The following is a 26,712-nucleotide window of genomic DNA, read 5'->3' as shown; positions in this document are numbered from 1 at the left end:
AGCTCCCTCACTTCCTGCCCAGGAAGAGCCATCAGAACGCAGATGAGTGCTGAGAAACACCTAACCTTCCTGTGCTCATGGCTGTGTAGAGGGAATGCACAAAGTGTAGCTGTCACCGTCCCAGACATGTAATGGAGACAGGATGCAGACACACAGAGCTATGAGAGCAGAGAAATGTCCACTTTCTAAAAGTGGCATTTCTAAAATAGTAATGTGAAATCCGTCTTTACCAGTAAAGAGGATTTATCATTACCATTCCAAAGATATGAAACATGACACATCTACTCCTTTCTTATCTGGAATTACAGCTTAAAAGTGTATTAAGGAATTCCCAATGTTAACCTATGAGAGGAGTAGGCCTCACAATAGTGTAAAAATGAATTAAGGTTGTTTTCACTATCAGGCCGCGCAAAACTTAAAAGTTCATGTCCTACCTTTTACTCATACAACAACATGCCCCATGGGCTACCTAGGACCTACCTTAGAGGTGACATAGGTGTAATAAAAGGGGAGTTTAAATCTTGGCAAGGGTTTTACATGTCAAGTTGAAGTCGCAGTAAAACTGAACACATAGTTTCAGTAGTGGCAGGCCTGAGACATGTTTAAAGGGCTACTTAGGGAGTGGCACAACCAGTGTTGCAGGCCCGCTAGTGGCATTAAATTTACAGGCCCTGGCCACATATAGTGCACTTTACCCATAATTAAATCAAATATGCCAATTGTGGATAGGCCCATGTTACCACATTTTAAAGGGGGAGCACAAGCACTTCAGCTCTGGTTAGCAGTGATAAAAAAGCACAGAGTCCTAAAGCCAACAAAAACGAGTTCAGAAAAACAAGAGGAGCAGGGCAAAATGTTTGGGGTGACCCTTTAGGGAGGGCCATTTTCCAACACACTTCGAGCCCTCAGTGGAATGGTTTTGTTATTTACACTCTCATTTGTATATGAATGGTAAGCCTGAAAATCCCAAATTTGCACACAAACAACCTGTGCCACTGTTTTTTAAATGCAGTGAAAATATTGCATTTGCTGTTCACACACAAGTAGAAATACCACTTGTAGTATTTATACATGTGGATACACGATATTATGCATGGAGAAATAAAACCCGCAGGCTACACAGATGTGGCAAAACGTTGATTGAAAGTAAATAAGTCATATGCCATCCATTACCAGTAGCTAAAATCAAGTGTTCCTTACATGACCAGCCCTACACAGGGAAGTAAACCCTCCATATATCTACACTGACACCACCAAGGAGGCTAGAGCTCAGTCAGAGGCCCCAAGAAATGCCACTGTTTCTTCTACATTGTAGGTAGCTAGAACACGATAAGGAGTCCCAGAAAAGGCTACATATTAACAGGTGGAGTTGGACAAGGGAGAATAGGGGCACGATTCACAAACTCTCAACTGTTCACATGTGAATGCACGTTATATGCTGACAATGTTCATATGGACATGAGATGTGCAGATGGGCGAGATATGCAGTCAAGAAAAACATTATTGAAGACACAAAGCCAACTATCTATATAAGCTATGCTCCACCGCCACTGCTGACATCTTCATTGCCATTGATATTTGGAATTAAGGTTAATTATGACATGAGGAGAGGTACGCTTAAATCCCCTCTGATCACCACACTGGGAATATGGTGAAAGATACATCTAACCACTCTAGATAGCAAGGGGCAGATAGCAGGAGAAAAGAGATGAATGACTCAACTTTCTGAGGTATTTGATGTGACACAGACGGAGCACCAAAGATGTGTTAAATACTTAACAGAGAACATTTTTATTGTGTTTTGAACACGTGCGGGTTTCTACGTAGGAGGGGTGCAGCTGAGACTACATTACAGAAACCACCATGTAGTGCGCAGGATGTAGAGTAAAAAGCAATTTATAAAGTAAATTATATAGTTGTTTTAGGGGTATCCTGGCTACATCAAGGGCAAAACTTCGTGAGCCATTACTATGTTAAACACTACTTTGTAGGTATGTTTTTAATTCAAATACGTTCGGAGTCACTACATCTCAGGAGACATTACATCACATATTTGTACATATATATATTTATGTTCTTAAAAATATGCAAAAAAATATAGATTACATCTTTTTGTTGCTTTAATAGCACAAACTGAAGTGGCTTGTCCACATTTCACCCGAAATGCGGATTAATCAAAATAATGGCTCTTGTCCTACTCTGCATAGCTTTCTTGGTGTTGACACCACTGACGTTATGTGGAAAGGAGGACTAAATTATGCATCAGGGGTATCTAAATTATGCACCATTAACATTCAAACAAATTTATGGCACATTCTCTGGCAGTATTTTGACTCATTTAAGCTAACACAGTTTTTATGAAACTGCAAACTATGCAGAAAAGAATGTGGCATTTGTGGTTAACCCATAATTGTGTAATAAATGCCCTGCCACATGATTGCATGATTCAACTAAATCTTATCACCGTTCTATCAACAGTCTATTTCTGAAAGGTAAACAAATCCTAAATATTCAAATTCCAATTAGTGACCTCGGAGAGAATAGATTCAACAATCTTTCCCTTTGGACACTGTGTTTTTAACAACATAAATTACGTGTTCCTCCTAAAATTGCACAGTCTTAAATTATATAATCAAGGTTTGTTCTCTTTGTTGTCTTTTTTCACTGCAGGCACTCAAACAGTGAACCTCAGTATTTCAAGCATGCTACAACAAAATAAACAATATATTTATTCCTACATTGCCACTGAGAATCTTTGGTGACATTTACAAACCACTTGTCCTACAGCCTCATGGCTCCCCAGAACCCCTCAATGGCAATATTGGACCATATTATATACAGTTAAAGCTGATAAGCATGTTATAAAAGCATTGATGTTTGTGAATGTACTGCTGGATACCCTTGAGGGAGTATTGCTGAGTACTTTGCTATACGTATACACCAGCATTCCAAGAAATTAGACCACAGATCAATAGCCAAATATAACATTGTGTTCATTGTTGGTTTAAAGGATCATCACGTATTGACTCACAATAGGAATCTTGTTCACACTGCAAGATTATAGCCAATTCTTAATTTATTTTGGTTAAAGTGCTCCAAACATAGGTGAAAGCCTACTATTCATACTATGATAATAAACATAAACACAAATGCTAAGAAGAATTGCCTTTGGAGCTATCAGTAATACAATGTGCTTTACTCTTTCAATTCCTGAAATTATTTTTAAATTCAGAAATTTCATTTTGAGAATACCTTCAAAATCAGCAAAAATGCCATTAATTGGACCATTTAAACAGGTAGTAAAGCAATTTCAAAATTATTTTTTAAAAAAAAATGCTATAAAAAAACCACATATCCACCAAAATGGGCCCAACCCCATTTTTAATTTAGCCATCCAGATATAATACTTCAGGCAGGTCGCTCCCTACACCGCCGCCTCTGCTCCAGGTGCCTGTTTTTTTTCCTCTTTCTCTTTTTGTTTTTTATTTCCAGTCCACTCCGAAGCCTTTTTTGCTCGGCCCCCAGCCGCTGCGTCCCCACGGTCCCGCCCCCCCTCCCTCCACTTCTGTTCTCCTTCCCGCCGCTGAGTCCCTGCGGCTCCGACCCCCTGCTCTCCCATTTGCTGTTCCCCACCCTCCTCCCAGCTGCCACTCCCGCCCACGTCCCCTCTTTTGGCAGCCGTGGCAAGCCCGTCTGCACCCGTCCGCGCCCAGACCGCACCCAGCACCAGTCCCCCTGGCCCACGTGCCACCGCACCACCAATCACCCCTACACAGCTAATGACCTCCACGCCCTCAATCCAGGACGCTCCTCCATCTGTTTCCAGTCCACTCCGAAGCACACCAAAGGACCCTTCTCCTGCAAAGCCTGCAACTTCACCTGCAACCTAACCACAAAGCTCCAACACAAAGCTACAGACAACACCCTCAGCTGCATTCTGCTCAACACCCGCTCCGTCCACAAGCATGCAATCGAACTCTGGGACCTACTGACCTCATCATCACCTGACGTTGCATTTCTCACCGAAACCTGGATGAATTCGGCCTTGGAACCAGACATAGCCATAGCAATACCTGATGGCTACAAGATCACTAGAAGAGACCGCAGCAACAAACCAGGCGAGGAATCGCCATAGTCCACAAAAGCACCATCAGAGTCTTCACCAGCTCCCACGACACCATCAACTCTGCTGAGCACCTCCATTTCAAAATCCACGTCAACGCCAACACCACCCTCACAGGAACACTGGTCTATAGACCCCCAGGCCCCCGACCTCACTTCTGCTACAACATCGCCAACACCATCAGCGCCCAAGCCCTCGCCTCAACGGACTACATCCTCCTCGGCGACCTGAACTTCCACCTAGTAAACAACGACATCAACACCACCAACCTACTCGCCAACCTCGGCCTCAAGCAACTCGTCACGTCGCCCACCCACACTGCAGGACACACACTCGACCCCATCGTCTCAGCCAGCAACCACGTCTCCTTCAGCCACACCACCGAACTCCACTGGACCCACCATCGCTGCATCCATTTCTCCTTCCAGAAGCCTGTCACTCACCACCTCACCACTCAACCCCCCGCCGCTATTGGAACAGAATCTCGACAGAACAGCTGATCTCCACCCTCGCCCAGGCACCACCTCCCAGGACCCGGGACCCCAACACAGCCGCCACCAACCTGCATCAATAGATAGAAGACTGCGCCAACACCCTCGCACCACTCAAACAACCCTCAGACATCCACCACAGACCCAAAGCCAGCTGGTTCACCCCCGACCTGCAGTCCTCCAAAAGGGAATGCCGAAGAATGGAGAAGACCTGGCGCCTTGCACCCACCGAATCCAACCACATTGCCCTCAAGACTGCCATCTGCCAACATCACCAGCTGATCCGCACCACCAAAAGAACCTACTACAAAAGCCGCATAGACACCAACGCTCACAACAACAAAGAGCTCTTCGGCATCATCAAGGAACTCTCCAAGCCCAGGCCCTGCTCCTACGAACCCCTGCCATCACAGGAGCTCTGCAACTCCCTCGCAACTCACTTCCGTCGAAAGATCAAAGACATCCACAACAGCTTCAAACCCCAGACCCACCAGCCAACCACAGACAACCATGAACCCAACACACCAAGCAACACCAACCCTCTATGCTCCTGGACCCACGTCAACAATGAAGACACCATCAACACCATGGCCTCCATCCACTCCGGCTCCCCCTCGGACCCCTGCCCGCACCAGATCTTCAACAAAGCCAGCAACATCATCGGCCCCCACCTCAGTGCCATCATCAACAACTCCTTCGAGACAGCCACCTTCCCGGAGAGCTGGAAACACGCCAATGTCAACGCCCTGTTGAAGAAACCCAAAGCAGACCCAGATGACCCCAAAAACTACCGGCCCATCTCCCTCCTCCCCTTCCCAGCGAAGGTCATTGAAAAAATCGTGAACAGCTAACTATCCCACTTCCTGGAAGACAGCAAAGCGCTCGATACCTCCCAATCCGGATTTCGCAAGAACCACAGCACAGAGACCGCACTCATTGCTGCCACAGATGACATCAGGACCATGCTAGATGAAGGCGAAACCGCAGCGCTCATCCTCCTGGACCTCTCCGCAGCCTTCAACACCGTTTGTCACCACACCCTTCCAACACGCCTCCACAACACCTGGATCCGCGGCAAGGCCCTCGACTGGATCTCTTCATTCCTCTCCGGCAGAACCCAGAGAGTCTGCCTTCCGCCTTACCTGTCCAAATCCTCCAAAACCGTCAGTGGCGTCCCCCAGGGATCCTCCCTCAGCCCAACACTTTTCAACGTTTACATGGCTCCTCTCGCCAACATCGCACGATCCCACCACATCAACATAGTATCCTACGCAGGCGACACCCAGCTGATCATCTCCCTCACGAAAGACCCCACAACCACAGGAAACAACCTCCACAATGGACTTCACGCCATCGTCAACTGGATGGAATCAAGCCGCCTCACGCTAAACACAGACAAAACAGAGATCCTCATCCTCAGCAGCAACCCCTCCGGCTGGAACGACTCCTGGTGGCCTACCTTCCTAGGAGCCGCGCCCACTCCACCACCCAAGTATGGAACCTGGGAATCATCCAGGACTCAGCACTCAGCATGACTCAGCAGGTCAACGCAGTCTCCTCTTCCTGTTAAAGCACCCTTCGCATGCTCCGCAAGATGTTCAAGTGGATTCCCGTCGAAACCAGAAAGACAGTCACCCATGCCCTGGTCAGCAGCCGACTGGACTTCGGCAACGCACTCTATGCAGGAACCACGGCCAAACTACAAACGAAAATTCAATGTATCCAAAACGCCTCCGCCTGACTCATCCTTGACGTCCCACGCTGCGACCACATCTCTGCCCACCTCAGAGACCTACACTGGCTACCCGTATCGAAGAGGATTACCATCAAACTACTCACCCACGCACACAAAGCCCTCCACAACACAGGTCCGGCCTACCTCAACGACAGACTCACCTTCCACACCCCCGTCCGCCAGCTCTGCTCCTCCAGCCTCACCCTCGCCTCCGTCCCCCGCATTCGCCGCACCACTGCCAGAGGAAGATCCTTCTCTCACCTTGCCGCCAAGACGTGGAACTCCCTACCGCTCCACCTACGCCAGACCCAGGACCTCCTGACTTTCAGGAACGCCTCAAGACATGGCTACTCGACCAGTAGCTCCCCCCCCCCCAGGTGCCTTGAGACCCTGACGGGTCAGTAGCGCGCTTTATAAATTACGTGATTGATTGATTGATTGATGTAATAGAATAATAGTATTCTTTTTACACATCATTTGCTACCTGTGAAAAAGGCGTGTATGAATTAAAATATGGTTACCATCAGATACTCAACAGGGAGCATGGGAAATCTCTCTAAGATGTTGATTTGAGGATAATTTTACGTTAGCTGCATTGCATGCTGCGCCCAAACTAATGACATATTCTGATACTCAGTTCCATCTCGAGCTCTGCCTTCCCACTTGATGGCTTTCAACTGTATTTACTCCAAAGTATCTGGCCAAACCAGGGTTACTGTTGTGAAACTGAGAAAGATGGTGAACAATAAGATATGTTCTATCTTGATTGATTTTAGATGTTCCAAACTGCATTTCTTGAGAGGAAAGTGGTTTTGCTTACATAATGTTTGCTGCATGGGCATTTCAGAATGTATATGGTGAAATCTAAATACATTAAATATGTTTCTCAATCTGTCTTTTGCTAGTACCACAGAACATCATTTATTCCTCTTTACTTCTACATTTATTATATTTTATGTGTTTGGAAGATACATCAAAACGATTTTGTGCTCTCAAGGAATTGTTTCCATTCAGTGATTGGAGATCACTACGTACCAACGTATCGTTCTAAAATGTGTGACTTGCAGTCTGGGACTTATTTTGCCTCCCATGATTTTATGAATTTGAATAATATTCTAATGTATTTTCAAAATCTTTGTCATCATTGGACATTTGATTAAATATAGTAACAAATCTAATTCCATTGTTTCTTTTGCCTTTCTGCTTTATATCTTTAACAATGACTAAATCCTCCTGTGGCACACTATCTAAATTCATCACTTCCTGCTGTGAAACTTTCTTTAGGTAGCCCCTTTTTTCAAATAGATTGATAAATTTTAGAAAATATACAGGGAGGAAGAGAGAAGGTAGGTACCTAACAGATGAGGTGATTATATTCTGTGAAGAGATGTTATTTAAGTTTCTTTCTGAACTGCATGAAGGTACGGCAAGTTTGATGCCAATGTGGGTGTTATTTCAGATCTTGGGTGCATAGACTGAGTAGATGTTACTTATGGTGTTCTCTTTTTTGCATTTCCTTGTTTGCCAATGTCTTGGCTAATATTGTGGTAATACCTGCATGGAGTGGCTGCATCATTGGTCATGGTTGCTGGTTTGTAGTTGCTAAGTGCAATGGTGATGCATCTGGACTTCAAGATGATATGGGCCTACAGGGATGTGAAATTCCTATTGCCATACGCCCGGGACATATTGTTTGGGGTCAAGGGCAACAAGTTTTCATATTTATTTTGTCCTTGGGACCAGTAGGCCCTACCCCCTGCAGCAAAAACCCTTTGGCTCCCAGTTTACAGAGAAGGGAACTGTCTGAAGTTGAGGTAATATGTATGTCCATATGTTGATGCTGTTCGAACTTGTATTTATGGTTCATTAATGAAAAGCATTCATTATTAGGGTGAGCTCTGTAAATAAACGTTTTAAGGTCACACTGCACTGCTGATAGTGGTTGCAGTAAAAAAAAAAGTGTACACACATTTGAAAAGTTTAACAATATGAGGCTAAGTATAATACTCCCGGAATGATCTCTGATTATATGCAAATGTTTGCAGAAGCTTGTAAGCAAGAGTGATGATTCTTTGCTTTCAAAATAAAATGTTCAGAAAAATGCAAGTAAGGGAAAAAAACGTTTAGCTAGTATCAAATTTTAGGCGCTATTTCTTTGAAGCGCCATTTAGTAAAATGTGTTGATGCATGCTAGTATTTCCCAAAAATATTCCTAATGGAAAATCAGTATAACCATTTTCAACAAGATTATGGGAAGCATGAAAATAAACAAGTACTGGCAGAGCCAACCGAGCGACAATTTTTGTGAGTCTTTTGGTTTTGTCAATGCGTGTCTTCTTTTGACATAGCTTTTATAATACTTGATTGTTGTTGGGGCTGCCAGGCCCTCACGTTTGTAAGAAACAATGGCAAAAAGAGCAAATGTTTTTGATCTCAAAAAGCACACATTGCCACCAGTGGCGTAACAAAGCCCCCGCACACCCGATCCAGGGGGCCCCTCAGCACAGCACCCATCCTGGGTGAGTCTGGAGGGGGGGGGGGCATGTTCTTTGCAGAGGGGCCCCTCCAGTTTTGTTACACCACTGATTGCCACAGTAGTTCCAGGCAATGAACAAAACTACTTTGTGTGCCAATATGCTCCTTGAGGAAGAGCAGAATGTGATTACTCACAGTAAAGCCAGCTGATAGTGAGAGAAACAGAGGTTTAATAAAAACAAAATGTCTTTGTTAACACCAAACCTAATTAGGGACCCAATTCTTAAGGAAAGTCACAAAAGTGCACCCATGGTATGTCTTTGAATGTGTGGGTTTCATGAATTCAATTAAGAACTTACAGAAGTAGACCAGGAAAATGTAATTCTAGAAAATATTTGTGAACTGTATTTTAGCATGAGCAAATATCCATGTGTAGATTTGCTCATGTCAAAATTCATTGAGCGTTTACAAGTTCACTTTCCCTCCAACCACTTTTTTCCAAACCCTGGAAGAACTTCTACTTCTCCCATTGTCAGGAGTAAATTTCCAACCTTTCTCACTATGGGAAAAGATTAGAGAAGAGCTGGTGAAAATTCTTAAAACATGCAAGTTAGTAGGTTTGCAGACTCAAAGGCATTCCAGCCATGGACCTATTACTTACTGCTTCCTTCAGCCGAAGTGTGTAGATCTGCATAAAGGTGGAAAATAAGGAAATTGCTTTAGTAGGGATTGAAATTGCAACTATTCAGCCGTAATCAAAGAGGCTGTTATCAGAGCTCTTACGTAACGAGATTGCTGCCATAATTTTTCGCTGCAATACATGGCAGCAAAAGGACAAGTAGATTTTTTTTACAGGACATGTAGATTTAAGAAGAAACCTGTCCAATGGACAAGTAGATATTTTATTAAATTCCACACCGCTGGGGCCTAGATGGGAAACCAGTGAAGTTCCTTCAGTGATGTTGTAATGTGGTTGGATTTCTTTATTCCCTTGGTCCTTTCAGGAGTAATAATGTAGAGGTGGGTCTGTGTAGCAGAGTGTTGCCTCCATCAAGGCGGGAGAGGACCAGTGCTTTGAAGATAGTTTTGGTTAAGAAAGGATTCACTTTTTATGGAGGCAGTGCTGGTATCATGCTATCTTGGTTTTATTGGTGGTATGTTACTTTAAGCAGAGATCCATGTTGAGTATGAATCCCATTTGCTGTCTGCTAGGATGGAGCCATAAAGATTAATGTTTGTTAACCTTCAATCAAGTGTTTTTTTGGTAGCTTTGTAGAACATTAGAAATTCTGTCTTTGTAGGTTTAACTTTCAAAAACTGCAATATGGTGGATCATCACTTCAGGGTTCTGGGACAACATTCTCCTACGTGGACATGCGCCCTACCCTATGTGGAAAAGCCACTGTAGCAAGCCATAGGTCAGATAACATGATATTTATGTTTGCTAATGCGCCCATCAGAAGATTGTGCTGCAGAGCTTTAAAGGTTTGGGCCACTACTTGCAGGTTGGTATCCCTTGCCATTTAATCTGTGCCATCTGAATTGCTGAAATATACATCTTTAGATATCTTGTACAATCAGAAGCATAGTTCCTTGATGCCAGTAATTTTCTTGAATCCACTAAACAAGCAGGTTAGTGCAGCTGGTTACAAAGCCACAACCTCCAGACAAAAGCAGGGTCCAAGGCTGAAATTTAATGTATGCTTGATGTTTACCAGCTTATACACACTTCAGTATGCTTGTGTTGTGTATAGTGTCAAACCACTGGTAAAAACTAAAGGCCATATCGGTTCACTGGGAAAAGTTAAATCAGATTCCTTATGTGTAATCTGTTTATAATTAAAAGTTATGACAAATCAGTAGACCTTATTTATTGTGAAAAGCATATGTTAAAGACAATAGGCTTTTAAGAGTGGTTGTATTAAACTGTGCTAAAGCCTGTAGGCAGGAATTTTGTTACATGGAATGTAACAGATTACTTAGTGGGCAAGGGTTTTGGTGTTGATTATCCACCCCAAAAAAACACGGGGATAGAAGATTTGCACTATGGAAATCCATATTATACACTATTAATAGGTATTTTGTGTTGTTTTGATAACTGTATTTTGTGCATATTTGTAATTTTATTATGGTTTACCTGATTGTTACATGGGGTATGGCTCATGAGCAACACAATAGGCAAGAGTTAGTTATGGCAGCAAGCCAATAATAGAAATTATGGGGGTCATTCTGACCCCGGCGGTCGGTGTTATAGTGGCGGTAGTACCGCCAATAGGCTGGTGGTAGATACCACCATATTATGACATTGGCGGTTTGGCAAAAGCCAAACTGCCATTGTTAGAAATGGGGTCTTTGGTCGGCAGTCAGGTAACCCCCTGTTCAAGCAAGGACCCTCACTCTAGTCAGGGTAAGTCACACACAATCGAAATTATCCTGTGCCCACCCTCTTGTAGCTTGGCACTGAGCAGTAAGGCTTAACTTAGAAGGCAAAGTGTAAAGTATTTGTGCAATAAATCATACAATAACACAATATAGCACCACAAAAATACACCACACAGTGTTTAGACAAATATATAATATTTATCTGGATATTTGTAGGTCAAAACGATGAAAGATGCAATAAGAAAATGTAAAGATATCACTGGAAAGTGATATAAAGTGTCTTAAGTCTTTTTCAGAGGCAAACAAAGTCTCTTTCAAGCACAAAGTGCCTGGTTGGAGTGAAAAAATCTCCGCAAAGGGCCGCAGAGGAGGAGATAATTGTGAAAATGGTGTGTGCTTCGGTTTCCTGGGCGCTGCGTCAATTTCCCCTCTGGAAGTCGGCGACATTGTCCCAGGTGGGTCGTGCGTCGAAGTTTCGGTCGCACCGTAGGCGCCATGTCGATCTTTTCCTCACGAAGTCGAGCGGCGTCGTTCCGGTTCGGCGAGCAGTGAATTTTTCACTGCGGCACAAGCTGTGTGTCAAATTTTTTGCCGTACAAGGAGTCCAGTTGCAAGAGAGAAGTCTTTTTGGTCCTGAGACTTCAGGGAACAGGAGGCAAGCTCTATCCAAGCCCTTGGAAAGCACTTCTGCAGCAAAGCAAGAGAGCAGCAAGGCAGCAGGGCAACAGCAAGGCAGCAGTCCTCTGTAGAAAGCAGTCAGGTGAGTCCTTTAGGCAGCCAGGCAGTTCTTCTTGTCAGGGTGCAGGTTCTGGTTCAGGTTTGTTCTCCAGGAAGTGTCTGGAGTGGTAGGGCAGAGGCCCTGTTTTATACCCAAATGTGCCTTTGAAGTGGGGGGGACTTCAAAGAGTGGCTTAGAAGTGCACCAGGTCCCCTTTCAGTTCAATCCTGTCTGCCAGGGTCCCAGTAGGGGGTGTGGCAGTCCTTTGTGTGAGAGCAGGCCCTCCACCCTCCCAGCCCAGGAAGACCCATTCAAATTGCAGATATATGCAAGTGAGGCTGAGTACCCTGTGTTTGGGGTGTGTCTGAGTGAATGCACAAGGAGCTGTCAACTAAAATCCAGCCAGACGTGGATTGTAAGGCACAGAAAGATTTAAGTGCAGAGAAATGCTCACTTTCTAAAAGTGGCATTTCTGAAATAGTAATATTAAATCCAACTTCACCAGTCAGCAGGATGTTGCACTACCATTGTGGCCATACTAAATATGACCTTCCTACTCCTTTCAGATCAGCAGCAACCACTTCAACAATATATGAGGGCGGCCCCAATGTTAGCCTATGAAGGGAGCAGGCCTCATAGTAGTGTAAGAATGAATTTAGGAGTTTTACACTACCAGGACATGTAAACTACACAGGTACATGTCTTGCCTTCTACCCACACAGCACCCTCCTCTAGGGGTTACCTAGCGCACACATTAGGGGTGACTTATATGTAGAAAAAGGGGAGTTTTAGGCTTGGCAAGTACATTTAAATGCCAAGTCGAAGTGACAGTGAAACTGCACACACAGGCCTTACAATGGCAGGCCAGAGACAAGGTAAAGGGGCTACTTAAGTGGGATGCACAACCAGTGCTGCAGGCCCACTAGCAGCATTTAATCTACAGGCCCTGGGCACGTATAGTGCACTCTACTAGGGACTTATAAGTAAATTAAATAGTCCAATTTGGTGTGATCCAAGGTTACCATGTTTAAAGGGAGAGAGCATATTCACTTTAGCACTGGTTAGCAGTGGTAAAGTGCGCAGAGTCTAAAAACCAGCAAAAACAGTGCCCAAAAAGTGGAGGGAGGCAGGCAAAAAGTTAGGGGTAACCACCCTAAGGCTGTCAGGTCTAACATGTGTCCCCCCCAGCTGAAAGAGGGAAGAGCTACCCAACCTCCTGGGAGCTCTCATCGCTAAGGCGGAAGTATCTGGAGAGACCATCAGCATTGGCGTGGTCAACCCCTGGGCGATGCTCCACCGTAAAGCCCATCCCCTGTAGGGAAATGGACCACCTCAAGAGTTTTGGATTTTCACCCCTCATCTGCATGAGCCATCTGAGGGGCCTGTGGTCTGTCTGAACCCGGAAGTGAGTTCCAAACAGGTATGGTCTCAGCTTCTTCCGTGCCCAGACCACAGCAAAGGCTTCTCTTTCAATAGCACTCCACCTCTGTTCCCGTGGTAATAGTCTTCTGCTAATAAAGACTACTGGTTGGTCTAGGCCCTCCTCGTTTAGCTGTGCTAGGACCGCCCCTATGCCATGCTCTGAAGGTCTGTCTGCACGATAAATTGGAGTAGTCAGGGGCCTTGAGCACAGGGGCCGTGCACATGGATTCCTTCAGGGAGTCAAAGGCTTTCTGACAAGCCTCTGTCCAAGTCACCAACCTCGCTTGCTTTTTGGATGTGAGTTCTGTCAAGGGTGTCACCATGGTTCCATAGCCCTTGACAAATCTGCGGTAATATCCGGTAAGGCCTAAGAAGGCTCTCACCTCTGTTTGGGTTCTAGGTGGTTGCCAGGCCTTGATAGTTTCAATCTTGGCCTGGAGTGGTTGCACCTTGCCACCACCTACTAGGTGTCCCAAGTACACCACGGAACCCTGCCCAATCTGGCACTTACTGGCCTTGATGGTCAGGCATGCCTGTTGCAGGGCCTGAAGCACCTCCTTGAGGTGGAGGAGGAGTTCCTCCCAGCTGTCACTGTAGACGGCAATGTCGTCCAGGTAGGCTGCGCAGAAGGCGTCCTTGCCAGCTAGGATCTCGTTAACCAACCGTCGGAAGGTAGCGGGGGCATTTTTCAACCCAAAGGGCATCACCTGGAATTGGTAATGGCCCTCAGGTGTGGAAAATGCTGATCTCTCTTTAGCCTCCTCAGTCAAGGCAATCTGCCAGTACCCTGATGTGAGATCAAAAGTACTGAGGAATTTGGCAGCGCCTAGCCTGTCTAGGAGCTCATCAGCTCGGGGGTGGGGTGAGCGTCAGTTCGTGCGACTGAATTGAGACCCCGGTAGTCCACGCAGAACCTAAGTTCTGGCTTGGCATCGGGTGCTCCACCCTTGGGTACCAGCACCACAGGGCTGGCCTAGGGACTGCTAGCCTTCTCAATAACCCCAAGAGCCAACATCTTGGAGACTTCCTCTTTGATGCTGGCCTTCACCTTGTCTGACAACCTGTAAAGTTTGTTATTTACAGGGGGACTGTCTCCCGTGTCAATATCATGGACGCACAAGTATGTGCGTCCAGGGGTGAGAGAAAACAGGGAAGAGTACTGTTCAAGTAACTGGTAGCAGACCCCTCTCTGGCCTAGGGTCAGGGAGTCAGAGAGAATGACACCCTCCACTGACCCATCACCTTCCTTGGCAGCGAGGAGGTCGGGGAGAGGGTCACTCTCCTCTTCCGCCCCCTCATGTGTCACCAGAAGCATGTTGATTTCAGACCTCTCAAAATGAGGCTTCAGTCAGTTGACATGGAGCACCCTTAGGGTGTTCCTAGGGGATTGGAGGTCCACTAGGTAGGTGGCCTCCCCTTTCCGCTCCTTCACTTCAAATGGGCCAGACCAGCGGTCCTGGAGAGCTCTAGGCTCTACTGGCTCCATTACCCACACTTTGTCTCCAAGTTGAAACTCTACCAGGGTGGCTTTCTGGTCATACCAGCGTTTCATTACCTCTTGACTGGCCTCAAGGTTACTTTTGGCCACTTTCCAGAAATGGTGCATCTGGTTGCGGAGGGCCAGCATGTAGCTGACCACATCCTGAGGGGGTGCCTTTGGAGCTTTCTCCAACCCTTCCTTGACAATGCTTAAAGGGTCCCCTGACAGGGTACCCATAGTGGAGCACAAAGGGACTGAATCCTACCCCCTTCTGGGGTACCTCTATATAAGCAACGAAAAGGCATGGTAAGAGGACGTCCCACTTACGCCTCAGGGCCTCAGGGAGGCCTGTGATCATGCCTTTTAAGATCTTGTTTAATCTCTCCACAAGACCATTAGATTGGGGGTGATAGGGTGTGGTGAACTTGTAGGTTACACCACATGCATCCCACATAGACTTCATGTATGCAGACATGAAGTTAGTGCCTCTGTCAGACACTATCTCCTTTGGGAATCCCACACGGGTAAATGTCCCCATCAGAGTTCTGGTCACCACCGGTGCAGTTACGGTCCTCAGAGGGATTGCCTCTGGGTAACAGGTGGCATGGTCCACCAAAACCAGGATGAACCTGTTGCCTAGGGCAGTTTTGGGGTCCAATGGACCAACAATGTCGATGCCCACCCTTTCAAAGGGGGTGCCAATGACAGGAAGTGGAATCAGGGGGGCCTTAACCCTTTTTTCTGTTTTACCACTGGCCTGGCAGGTAGGACAGGACCTACAGAACGTATCTGAGTTTGTCCTCATTCTGGGCCAATAGAAGTGGGTGACAAGCCTGGCAAAGGTCTTGTCTTGCCCCAAATTTCCTGCCAGGGGAATGTCGTGAGCCAGTCCCAGTAGGAAGGTCTGGTAACACTGGGGGACCACCAGCGCACGTGCTGCCCCAATGGCCGGAAACTTAGGCTCACTGTAGAGGAGATCATTCTCCCAATATATGTGGTGATCTCCAGAGGCTTCACCTGCTGCCTGAGCTGAGGCTTGCTTCCTCATGCCCTCTAGAGTGGGACATTCTTTCTGCGCCTAGCAGAATTCCTTCCTGGTGGGCCCACCCTCAACTTGCCAGCCAGCAAGCTCAGGTAGGTCACCTAGGGCGGCAATGTCTTCCCCAGTTGGCTCGGGGGCCTCCTCCTCAGGAACCCCGTCAACCACTGCGGGAACTTCTGGGACTGGTTTCCCACACCCCTTTCCCCTCCTCTTGGCAGTTGTCTGGGCCATTGTTCCAGGCTCCAGACGCCCTTGACTTCCCTCTCGGGTAGCCATGGACCGTGTGGTCGTGCAGACCCACTCAGGCAATCCTAACATCTCCAAGTGAGACCTTAGCTCTACCTCCTTCCAGGTAGTGTGCTCAAGGTTGTTGCCTAACAGACAAGCTACAGGCATGGCAGGACTCACAGCTACTTTTAGAGTACCAGAGACCCCCCCCACTCAAAGGGAACCAGAGCTACCGGTAGGTGGGTCTCACGATTGTCGGCGACTATGACTTGGTGGAATGTATTTGGGATGACCTGCTCTGCTGACACCAGCTGACCCTTGACAGTAGTCATGCTGGCTCCTGTGTCACGCAGAGCCTCCACCCTTTGCCAATTGATGGTGACCCACTGCCTATACTTGGAAGTATTGGCAGGCATGTGGGGTTTTGGCACCATCTCTGCATCCCCCAGGGACACTAGGGTTACCTCTGTCTGCTCCCCAAAACTGACTGGGACCATCTCCTCCCGAGCGCTACGCTAGCCAACCCAGGTGTCTGCCCTCCTTTGGGGGGCTGTGCCCTCTTGGGACACTTGGAGTCGCCCTCAGAGTGCCCATACTTATTGCACTCTGCACATTGGGGTACAAACCTCCCTGTCTTATGGTCAGTAAAACCTCTCCTTTGAGAATCAGACCGGGACTGGTTACCACTACTCCCTTGGGAACTATTTTGGGGGCCTTTTGAGAACTCCTTGTTTTTAATTTTTTCTCCCCCCTCTTTCTTCTGATGGGAATCCTGACCATCTTTGTAGGTGTCCCCCCCAGATACCTTTCTGGACACTCTGGTACTAGTCCAGAGGTCCACCTCCTCAGCAAGCTTCCTGGCATAAGTCAGCTTACTGTCTACTAGGTGCTGGCGCAACTCTGTAAAACAAATACTGAGCATATGCTCTCTCAGAATCAAATTATATAATCCTGTGTAATCATCTACTTTGCAGCCCCGCACCCATCCATTCAGTGCCTTACTGGAAAAGTCAAAGAAATCCACCCATGTTTGTGAGGACAGTTTGGTGCTGTCCCTGAACCTCTGGCGGTATTTCTCAGGGGTCAGCCCAAACTTGGCAAGTATAATGGCTTTCTGAAGTGGGTATGTGTTTTGATCCTTTATGTCCAATGTGAGAAGTGTGTCCCTCCCCAATGGTGGCACATAACTCCACATAGCTGTACCCCATTGCCCTTCAGGAACCTCATGAGCCCTTAGTGCAACTTCATAAGCAGCTAGCCATTTATCTATGTCATCTCCCACCACAAAACTGGGCACCACATTTTTGGGTATACGAACCTTCTTTTCTCCAGCATGTCCTGTCTGTATGCTGCCACCATTACTGCTGGATTCAGACTGCTTTGCCTTGAGATACAGCTCCTTGAGACTCAGTTCATGAGCCAATAAAAGTTTCTTTTCAGACAAGGCTCTCTCTGCCCTTATTTACTCCTGCTGAGCCTTAATTTTCAGTCTTGCCATTTGAAATTGGAACTCCCTCTCCTCTCTCCTTTCCTCTGCAGTCAGGCCTTGATCAGAGACACTGCTCCCTGGTCTGGAAGAGGGCACAATTGCAGTGTAACATCCCCCACTGATGGCAAAAAATCCTCTGAGGGGCCATCTTCTGGCTCCTCTTCCTCAGCATCCTCCCTAAATGGGCTTCAGCCCAGGCCCTCAGCGCCACTTGAAAGTCCTCCTTTCTGGAGGCCCCTTGGGTGGGTACACTCATCTCCCTGCAGAACCCTTTCAGCTGTTTGACAGTATATGTCTCCAACAGGGCTAGGTCAAAATCTCCTGCTTGAGACCCAGCCTGAGACATGTTGAGTGAGAATTTATGTTTAGAAAATTGTCAGGAAAAACAAATTTGCAAAAAGAGATAATAATCAAGTTGACCTTCAACTGTGGGTAGGTAGTGAAATACTTAGCTACTGTATGTCACTGCACAAATACAAGTCCTATCCTCACCGCTGATCACCAATGTTAGAAATGGGGTCTTTGGTTGGCAGTCAGGTTACCCCCTGTCCAAGCAAGGACTCTCACTCTAGTCAGAGTAAGTCACACACAATCCAAATTATCCTGTGCCCACCCTCTGGTACCTGTGCACTGAGCAGTCAGGCCTAACTTAGAAGGCAATGTGTAAAGTATTTGTGCAATAAATCATACAATAACACAATATAGCACCACAAAAATACACCACACAGTGTTTAGAAAAATATATAATATTTATCTGGATATTTGTAGGTCAAAACGATAAAAGATGCAATAAGAAAATGTAAAGATATCACTGGAAAGTGATATAAAGTGTCTTAAGTCTTTTAGAAGCAAACAAAGTCACTTTCAAGCACAAAGTACCTGTTGGAGTGAAAAAATCTCTCAAAGGGCCGCAGAGGAGGAGATACGGGGAAAATGGTGTGTGCGTCGGTTTCACCCCTTCACACACAGACTTGCTTCGTTATTTTCCACGTGGGGAAGACGTTGCGTCAATTTCTGGTGCGTGGATGGGTCTCCTCTTCGGGTTGCGGGGTTTTCAGACGCCCCGGGGTCTGTGTGTGGAATCCTCTGCTTGTTGACCAGCTCTGTGTCATTCCGGTGGGCGATGCAGGGAAATTTCTCCCTCTCAGCAGGCGCTGCGTCGATTTCCCCTCTGGAAGTCGGGCGGTGTTATCCCAGGTGGGTCGTACGTCGAAGTTCCGGTCGCACCGTAGGTGCCGCGTCGATCTTTTCCTCGCGAGGCCGAGCGTGTCGTTCCGGTTCGGTGAGCGGTGAATTTTTCACTGCGGCACAAGCTGTGTGTCTAATTTTTCGCCGCACAAGGAGTCCAGTTGCAAGAGAGAAGTCTTTTTGGTCCTAAGACTTCAAGGAACAGGAGGCAAGCTCTATCCAAGCCCTTGGAGAGCACTTCTGCAGCAAAGCAAGAGAGCAGCAAGACAGCAGGGCAACAGCAAGGCAGCAGTCTCTGTAGAAAGCAGTCAGGTGAGTCCTTTAGGCAGCCAGGCAGTTCTTCTTGTCAGGGTGCAGGTTCTGGTTCATGTTTCTTCTCCAGGAAGTGTCTGAGGTGGTAAGGCACAGGCCCTGTTTTATACCCAAATGTGCCTTTGAAGTGGGGGAGACTTCAAAGAGTGGTTTAGAAGTGCACCAGGTCCCCTTTCAGTTCAATCCTGTCTGCCAGGGTCCCAGTAGGGGGTGTGGCAGTCCTTTGTGTGAGAGCAGGCCCTCCACCCTTCCAGCCCAGGAAAACCCATTCAAATTGCAGATGTATGCAAGTGAGGCTGAGTACCCTGTGTTTAGGGTGTGTCTGAGTGAATGCACAAGGAGCTGTCTAAACCCAGCCAGACGTGGATTGTTAGGCACAGAAAGATTTAAGTGCAGAGAAATGCTCACTTTCTAAAAGTGGCATTTCTAAAATAGTAATATTAAATCCGACTTCACCAGTCAGCATGATTTTGTATTACCATTCTGGCCATACTAAATATGACCTTCCTGCTCCTTTCAGATCAGCAGCTGCCACTTCAACAATGTATGAGGGCAGCCCCAATGTTAGTGTTAGCCTATGAAGGGAGCAGGCCTCACAGTAGTGTAAGAACGAATTTAGGAGTTTTACACTAGCAGGACATGTAAACTACACAGGTACATGTCCTGCCTTCTACCCACACATCACCCTGCTCTAGGGGTTACCTAGGGCACACATTAGGGGTGACTTGTATGTAGAAAAGGGGGTGTTTTAGGCTTGCCAAGTACTTTTAAATGCCAAGTTGAAGTGACAGTGAAACTGCACACACAGGCCTTGCAATGGCAGGCCTGAGACAAGGTAAAGGGGCTACTTAAGTGGGTGGCACAACCACTGCTGCAGGCCCACTAGTGGCATTTAATCTACAGGCCCTGGGCAAATATAGTGCACTCTACTAGGGACTTATAAGTAAATTAAATAGTCCAATTTGGTGTGATCCAAGGTTACCAGGCTTAAAGGGAGAGAGCATATGCACTTTAGCACTGGTAAGCAGTGGTAAAGTGTGCAAAGTCTAAAAACCAGCAAAAACAGTGTCCAAAAAGTGGAGGGAGGCAGGCAAAAAGTTAGGGGTGACCACCCTAAGGCTGTCAGGTCTAACAGCCATTGTAACACACTGACCACCACAGCGGTAATGACCGCCGGGCTGGAGACTACACTCTCTAGCCCGGCGGCTGTCATTAGTCTGCCCAAGGCAATATGACCCCACCCACCACCATGGATTCCGTGGCTTTTTTACCGCCATAAAAACCATGGCGGTACGCACTATCAGTGACAGGGAATTCCTTCCCTGGCAGTGACAGGGGTCTCCAACGCCCCATCCCCAGAGTCCACCGCCACCCTCCCACTCCCCCTTCCGACCTCCCCCAACATACACACACCTACACCTACACGCACGTACACACGCATACACACATGCATACCTACATTCACCCACGCATGCATACATCTGTGCACACACACATCCACACACACTGACATACATACAGGCACAAACACATTCACACATCACAACATACACGCACACTCACCTATTCATCCACACACACATTCCACACGCCACACACCTGCATGCATGCACGCACACAGAAACATACACACAACACCCCTGTCCCCTGTCAGAGAACCCTACTTACCTGCTTGCAGGGGGTCCTTCGGTAGGAGACGGGACGCGGCGATGCTGCCCGCAGCAGTGTCCACCAGCAGAACACCGCCAGGCAGTATCATTACTCAGGATACGGTCAGCGGCGGTCTACTGGCGTGGCGCTGTTGCTGGCAGCAGCGCCACCTCACCGCTGTCCTCCACCATGACCGTAGCCTGAATTCCGCCAGCCTTCTGGTGGAATTCCGGTTACGATCATAATGTGGCAGACAGTAGGTAGCCACAGCGACGGTCTTGCGGTGGCTGTTGACGTGGCGATAGGCGCCATTTACCGCCTATGTCATAATGAGTGCCTACATGTCTGATTGTTTATAAGGTAAAGTTGCAATAAAGGCAGTAGGCCCCCCATACAGATTGTGGAAAACAATGGTAAAGTCTATTGGGTTTTAAGTGTAGAATGGTAGTACTCTGTATTGAACCCAACATATGTTGTATTTTGTTACATGGAACCCCACGTTTTACCATTATATGCAAAGGACGTGGTGCTGGCTACCCCTCTGACAATCCATAGGTATAGAAGATTTGCATTGTCAGAATCCATGCTAGCCAATCTTAGGAGAATTAGTATTTTGTTGTGCCAACTATAAATGTGTGCACTGAGTATTTCTATGACTGGATGCCTGGTTGTTACCTTATGGGAACAATTATGCTCAATATAAGATGCTTTAGTTGGTTATGGCAAAAAGCCAGTGATAAGTGCAACAGGCTTGATTGGTTCACTAAGATAAAAACATTTCTGATGCCATAGGTCTAATCTGTTTAGTTTGAAAAGAATGATAAATGCACAAAGCCTGGCATATTGATTGCGAAAAGCATATGTTAAAGTCAATATGCATTTAAAACTGGATTGTTATTTCTCTGTGTTAAAGCCTACATATAGGTAGTTTGTTATATGAAATATCACAGATTACCTTTGTAGGAAAGGTTTTTGGTGCCTTTTACCACCTCTAAGAAACCCTAGAGATAAGAATAACAATTCTTGCTAGGCTGTCTTGTTAGCTGTCTTCTGGGTTTTTCTAATGAAGAAAATCATTAAATATTACATACGTTCATATACAAGTATACCCATATAAGTACTTAGAGGGCCTTCAGGTCACCTCTGTTCTGCCATTGGTCTCTCTGAATGCCATTTACGCTATGCTTCCATCAATGACAGGGCACCTCTTGAGCTAGTGGTTCAACTCACATCATTTCATGACTTTTCTAACCTGTGAATGAATGCATTTTCTGATCATGTGTACATTCACCTGAAAATTTGTGTTTTCAATGCCAGGGCCGGTTGGACAGTTTTTTAGTTTTTAAATTTCTCCTGTTATGGTTCCTCCTTCATTTATTTGCTTCTCCAGTTTTTAGTTGAAAATTTGTCAAGAGAATGCTTCAGCTCTACAGGCAGGGCCAACAGGTTGCGTCATTGCTGCTCATTTCACCTGCGGTAAGCCACATCCCACTTGCTTACTTCCTCTAAACCAGGAGATCATTATGGAATGCTGCTGTTCATGGAGTATAATTGTTTTATCATTCCAAGACGGTCAACACATTGGTTTAAAATGTAGCTGCCATGCTGAGACTTTCAAACAAAAATAGACTATTTACAATACCTCTGCAAGATGGACACTCCCTGCACCATTGTTTCATTACTGCAAGCCATATTTAGCATGTTTTCTTTTTTCTAATTGTATTCTTTTGTTTATCACACACCTGTTGTTGAGTTTGTGTGTGTGTTATTGCAGTTGTGTCAGAGGTTGAATGCAGGAATGAGTCAGTGGATAAATGAATGGATTCATGAGTGCAAAGATGAGTGACAGAGTGTGTGTATGATGACTTTTTGAGAACCTAACCCGTTCAATGAAACAAAAGGCACTTTCATCCATAAGCCAGACCTACTGACATTGCCAATGCTGGTTAATCATGAAATCTTTTTTTCTGGTTTGAGTGACTAGAAAAGCAATAGAATTCTGCATGTTACCCTCAAGAAAATGTCAGAGTTGACAGCTTGCGATGAAACAGATAAAATCACAGAGTTCTTCCTAATAGTATGTGTCAGGGTACGTAGTAAAAGAAGAGAGTTATTATCACAAAAGGTTTCAGTGTTTTTACAATTAGGTTTTTCATTACCAGTATGAAATATGTTTGCTTACCTGCTAGGTTTCATAAAGAAAGGATTAAATGAAAGTATGTAGCCTTCTGATGTTGACATAAAGTTGTGGTCCTGCTGTGATGTCTGCAAAGTAGTTAATCAACGTACTTCCGGGTTCGTGAATCATCAAATCGTTGTTAAGTTAATGTAAGGAAATTGAGTGCAGTACGGACTTAGCAGACAGTGCTATCCCGGTTTACTTTAAGGTAGTATCAACAGAAGTACGAAAATTGATTGAAAACTTAAATGATTGCTTTGTTTTGTTTGCAGGTCATTCGCTGGAGATAACGAGGCTGAAAATAACCCCTACGATTACCGTAAACTGCTTCGGAAAACATCACAACGTCGGCGCCTTATCTAACATTTTACCTTTTCCTCTGGAACTCTATCTGGAATATTCATTTTTTTTTATTTTATTTATTTTTTCAAACAGTAACTTATGTGAGAGTGTGAATATAGCATTTGAAATCAACCTTTTTACATGAATAGTTTTAACAAGTTTTTGCTTTAAAATGGTGCATGTTATGTTTGGTGCGTTATGTGCAAAAACACTCTAAGGCCCAAAATAGCACAATTTGCTTCCTCTGTTTGTTATGTGATCGGTCACAGTATTGTAGATGCCAGATGAAACAAGCCCAGTTGTCTTGTCCCTCAAGAGAAGTCGATTTTAAAGAGGCTAATTAAGGAAGAGAACCCCGCAGATCTTGTGTTGTTCATGAATCCCGACAGACCCTCCTCTGTGGCCTTCATTCCTGGTATAACCGCTGCTTGCAGTTCTGCTCTGAGAGACATGAAACCGCTCTTGGGTTCCTCTCCATGATTCTATTGAAACGCTGTGAATTATTTCATATTACATAAATGTGTCTCAAATCAGAAAAGTCAGCTATAAAAAACAAATTTAGATTTACACTTTTTTATTAACTTTTTTTTGTTGTATTCCTCTGTGAAGACCATTCGATTAAGGTAAATAAAGAATATATTTTATACAAAAGTTTACATATTTTGCTGACAATGTAAGGACTGGGTTCTCTTGAATATTACAACTTAATATACACACTGCAATACATTCATCATTTAATATCTTGCTTGCCTTCAGGTTTACTCCAAATCATACATTTACAGAAGGCACAGATGCCCGAATCTTGGGGACATGGATTTTCGAATCAAAGCATTAGGTAGTGTTCTAGAGCATGTTGTAAGAAATGATTAAAAGTGCGTTGTACTGTATCAGCCATGCAAGTAAAACACTTTATCTAGCACTGACTGCCTTATCCGTCATCGACTGGTTGTTTATGAAGACGTTCTGCCGCCTGGTATGGGCCAAAGTGGCCCCAGATGCTCCTGTTACTTGAGCTATCTGTCCATCTATGACCTTACACTCAAGAGAATCATACAGGACTGATTTCATGACAACTTTCTGCATTTGCAAAAATGTTTGCAGTCTTATCAGTCGTCTTCCTTCCAGGAAATATCCTGTAACATTTGCCTGTGGGGCATGGCCACCCTTCCGGGCATTGCTTTTAAAGGAGCATGAAATCAATCAATCAATCAATCAAATTTCTTAAGTGCGCTACTCACCCGGTAGGGTCTCAAAGTGCTGGGGGGTTACTGCTCGAAGAGCCATGTTTTGAGGCGCTTTCTGAAAGTTAGGAGGCCCTGGGTCTTGCGTAGGTTGGTGGGGAGGGAGTTCCAGGTTTTGGTTCAATGAAATCACATTGAACTTTGGGGCCACCACAAAACATCTCACTGTTTTAACAATTTAAGGCTTGATTGCTTGGTTTTAGTAGGCTGGTGGAACTGTGCACACTCATTTCCATATCACATGGATCACTTTGGTGCTGCTACAACTTGCAATAAATGTTTGCACTCCAGGACAACTGCAAAAGTCATATTTGCACTAAATGACCACCTCACACCAGACATGAAATTACTCCATTAGCTTCCGGTAAAAGAAAGAGCGACATTTTTAACTATTTGTCTGGTACATACATAGGTCTGCTTGAAATGTTTCTTGTGCCACCTTAACTTTGCATAATTCACAAATCTCGGATTACGTGAAATGGGACTAGTAGTCACAATTTGGAATAGTGCATTTTGCTTTATTTTGTCCGCTGGAGCGTAACTCAAGGAGAAAATGTCTTACCAAGATATAATTTCCTGGAACGAAACATTTTGCCCTTGGACCAGTCTGCTGTCTGTATTCCACTAGAGTTTTGTGCAAGGCCTACCTATGAGGAAACAAGTTACAAGAGATACCAGTGAAATGCATTTCGCGTAATACGCGGAATTTCATGAAACGTATGCCTTCTTCAAAAACAGCAATTTCGGCACACCACTAATGGTTCTACATGGCAGAGCACCACCCTAGAAACTAGGTTCATACCACCGACTTTGAAAAACCCATACAAAGCTAATGCATCCAGTAAAAGCCATCTGTTACTGATCAAATCGATTTTCAACCTGAGAAAACAATCAGATTATCAATAGAAAATCATACTAACATGAATGCAAGAACTTTCAGACCTCATGTGGAAAACACACTTTCCAAAAAAGGTTATAGTGCTGCAAGTCATAGGAATTGAAGAAGTGCACAGTTCGTATCAGTTCTTGAAATGGAGAAATAGAAGTGCAGGTACTCTGTACCAGAGCACCTGTTTATTCCTGCGAAGTGCAGGTACTCTCCAATTAAAAATATTACGTTTTTCTTGAGAAGTGCAGATTCTCTCCCTCTAAAAATAAAAAAAAGTGCCGGTACTCTGTACCGGACAGTACCGGCCCACTTAAACCACTGGTTCGTATACAAAGTGACACAACAAAACACAACACAAGACTACACAATCTGCATACACTCGGGTCCTGAAAACACGCATGTGATGTTTCAGATTGTCTGCTCAAACTGCCTGCCTCGGCCTCAGACCCACCAGGAGCTGTTTTCATTAGCCATGCTGGGAAAGTGAATGAGAAGGAAAGAGGCGTGAAATGGGCTGAATGGTTTGACCTGGCCTGTAGCCTGCAGGCCTCACCATCTGCAAGCATGCATTGTGAAATAATGACTGCAATTAGCGCCCCGGGCTGCACTGTTACACAGCTGCCTCGAAAAATGTCTTTATGTAAAAGAGGGAAAATAAACGAAACTAACCTGTAATGTGTCGTTCTCGTTCATTTCAAGCTTACAAAAGAAATATGGCAAACAACAGAGCGTGAAAGTGGCTATTAGCATATTTAAAAGAAAAGCCTGTACCTTAAGCATCCGACTTTGAGACACAAGCCCATCCTGTCTCCAGTAACTGATCGATCCATTCTTTTGTCAGTTTTCTGTTAAATAACTGTATGTTTCTTGATAATGCTTGAGCACAAAGCGGGGTAGAAGAACGCGTGTGATGATGTGTTCCTTTAGGAACAATAAACAAAACCACTCACCACACAATAGACAGTTTCCTATCCTTAAAGAAATCACATTTACCTTTGAGTGATGCTTTGCCTTTTGAGTTTGAGGTTGGTGCTATTAGGTGGCTGCCCTTAGTGCAAATGGTTTTAAATCTTATATATTTGTAAGTTTTTTTGACAGAACCCTTTTCTGTCCTCCTTTTCATACAGAGTACAAATCTAAAGCTGTCGCCGCTAAAGGTTCTTAGTAAAATTTGTGTAAGTGGGTTTTTAGCGGTGTTCTGAATTGCAGGTAACTATAGCATGTATGTGGTATTCTTATTGCAGGTAATTATTACACGTATGCGGTATTCTCTTCCTAGCAGTTCATATCCATTAAGATTGTTATCAAACTGCTCCAATATAGAAA

At 45.3% G+C, this 26,712-nt stretch overlaps 1 protein-coding gene across 1 annotated transcript in view; it reads left to right on the top strand.

Annotated features, from left to right (window-relative positions):
* MYO3A (myosin IIIA) overlaps positions 1–26,045 on the top strand; it is a 1,274,985-nt gene extending 1,248,940 nt beyond the window's left edge. Inside the window, exon 33 of the mRNA XM_069211361.1 lies at positions 23,187–26,045. Within this exon, the coding sequence (XP_069067462.1) occupies positions 23,187–23,277 (91 nt within the window). The 3' untranslated portion in view covers positions 23,278–26,045. The remainder of the gene's footprint in view (positions 1–23,186) is intronic.
* Positions 26,046–26,712: the final 667 nt, after the last annotated feature.

This window comes from Pleurodeles waltl, chromosome 10, assembly GCF_031143425.1.
Source record: "Pleurodeles waltl isolate 20211129_DDA chromosome 10, aPleWal1.hap1.20221129, whole genome shotgun sequence".
Classification (NCBI taxonomy): Eukaryota; Metazoa; Chordata; class Amphibia; order Caudata; family Salamandridae; genus Pleurodeles; species Pleurodeles waltl.
This window is presented reverse-complemented; position numbering and strand designations above follow the sequence as displayed.